The following is a 574-nucleotide window of genomic DNA, read 5'->3' as shown; positions in this document are numbered from 1 at the left end:
TTTTTTTTTTTTTTTTTTTTCTGAGACAGGTTCATATGCTGTAGGCCATGCTGAGCTAGAACTCACTGTTTAGCCCAAGTAACCTTGAACTGGTAGCAGTTTTAGAACTAAAGGCAGAAGTTTAACTTAATTTCATTCATTGTTTAATCATAAACCAGTTCATCTGTTCATTTTCTTAACGACATCTCGGATGCCTGCTTCCATATTTTATATTTAGAAATGTGGGTACAGATTTTTTTTTGTCTAAATCTCAGTTGGAAACAAGATTTAACTTAGTTCTGTAATTTTTGCACCAGATTCAGAAACACGAGTGGATCTGAAATTACTGTACCCAGATCCTCCCCGAGATCATCACACCTTAGAGATTCAGCAGCAGGCCCTGCTCCGGGAGCAGCAGAAGAGACTGAACAGATTGAAAATGCAGGACAGCGCGGGAGGTAAGCTGCCCACGCCGCTGCTGCCCACACCAGCACTGCACACACTGCTGCCGTAGATAGCGCTGTGGCCCTTCTTCCTCCAGCTGTTCAGGAGTTGGTTTTCTAGATTGGTTTAAAAAAGGTTTCATATATATATA

The 574-nt window shown here is 41.5% G+C and overlaps 1 protein-coding gene across 1 annotated transcript in view; it reads left to right on the top strand.

Moving 5' to 3' along the window:
• Cspp1 (centrosome and spindle pole associated protein 1) overlaps window positions 1–574 on the top strand; it is a 104658-nt gene that overhangs the window by 94611 nt on the left and 9473 nt on the right. The window contains exon 27 of the mRNA XM_026786826.1: window positions 297–437. Within this exon, the coding sequence (XP_026642627.1) occupies window positions 297–437 (141 nt within the window). The remainder of the gene's footprint in view (window positions 1–296; window positions 438–574) is intronic.

This window comes from Microtus ochrogaster, linkage group LG5 (genome assembly GCF_000317375.1).
Source record: "Microtus ochrogaster isolate Prairie Vole_2 linkage group LG5, MicOch1.0, whole genome shotgun sequence".
NCBI classification, from domain to species: domain Eukaryota; kingdom Metazoa; phylum Chordata; class Mammalia; order Rodentia; family Cricetidae; genus Microtus; species Microtus ochrogaster.
Note: the sequence above shows the minus strand (reverse complement) of the source record. Positions and strands in the feature narration are given on the sequence as shown.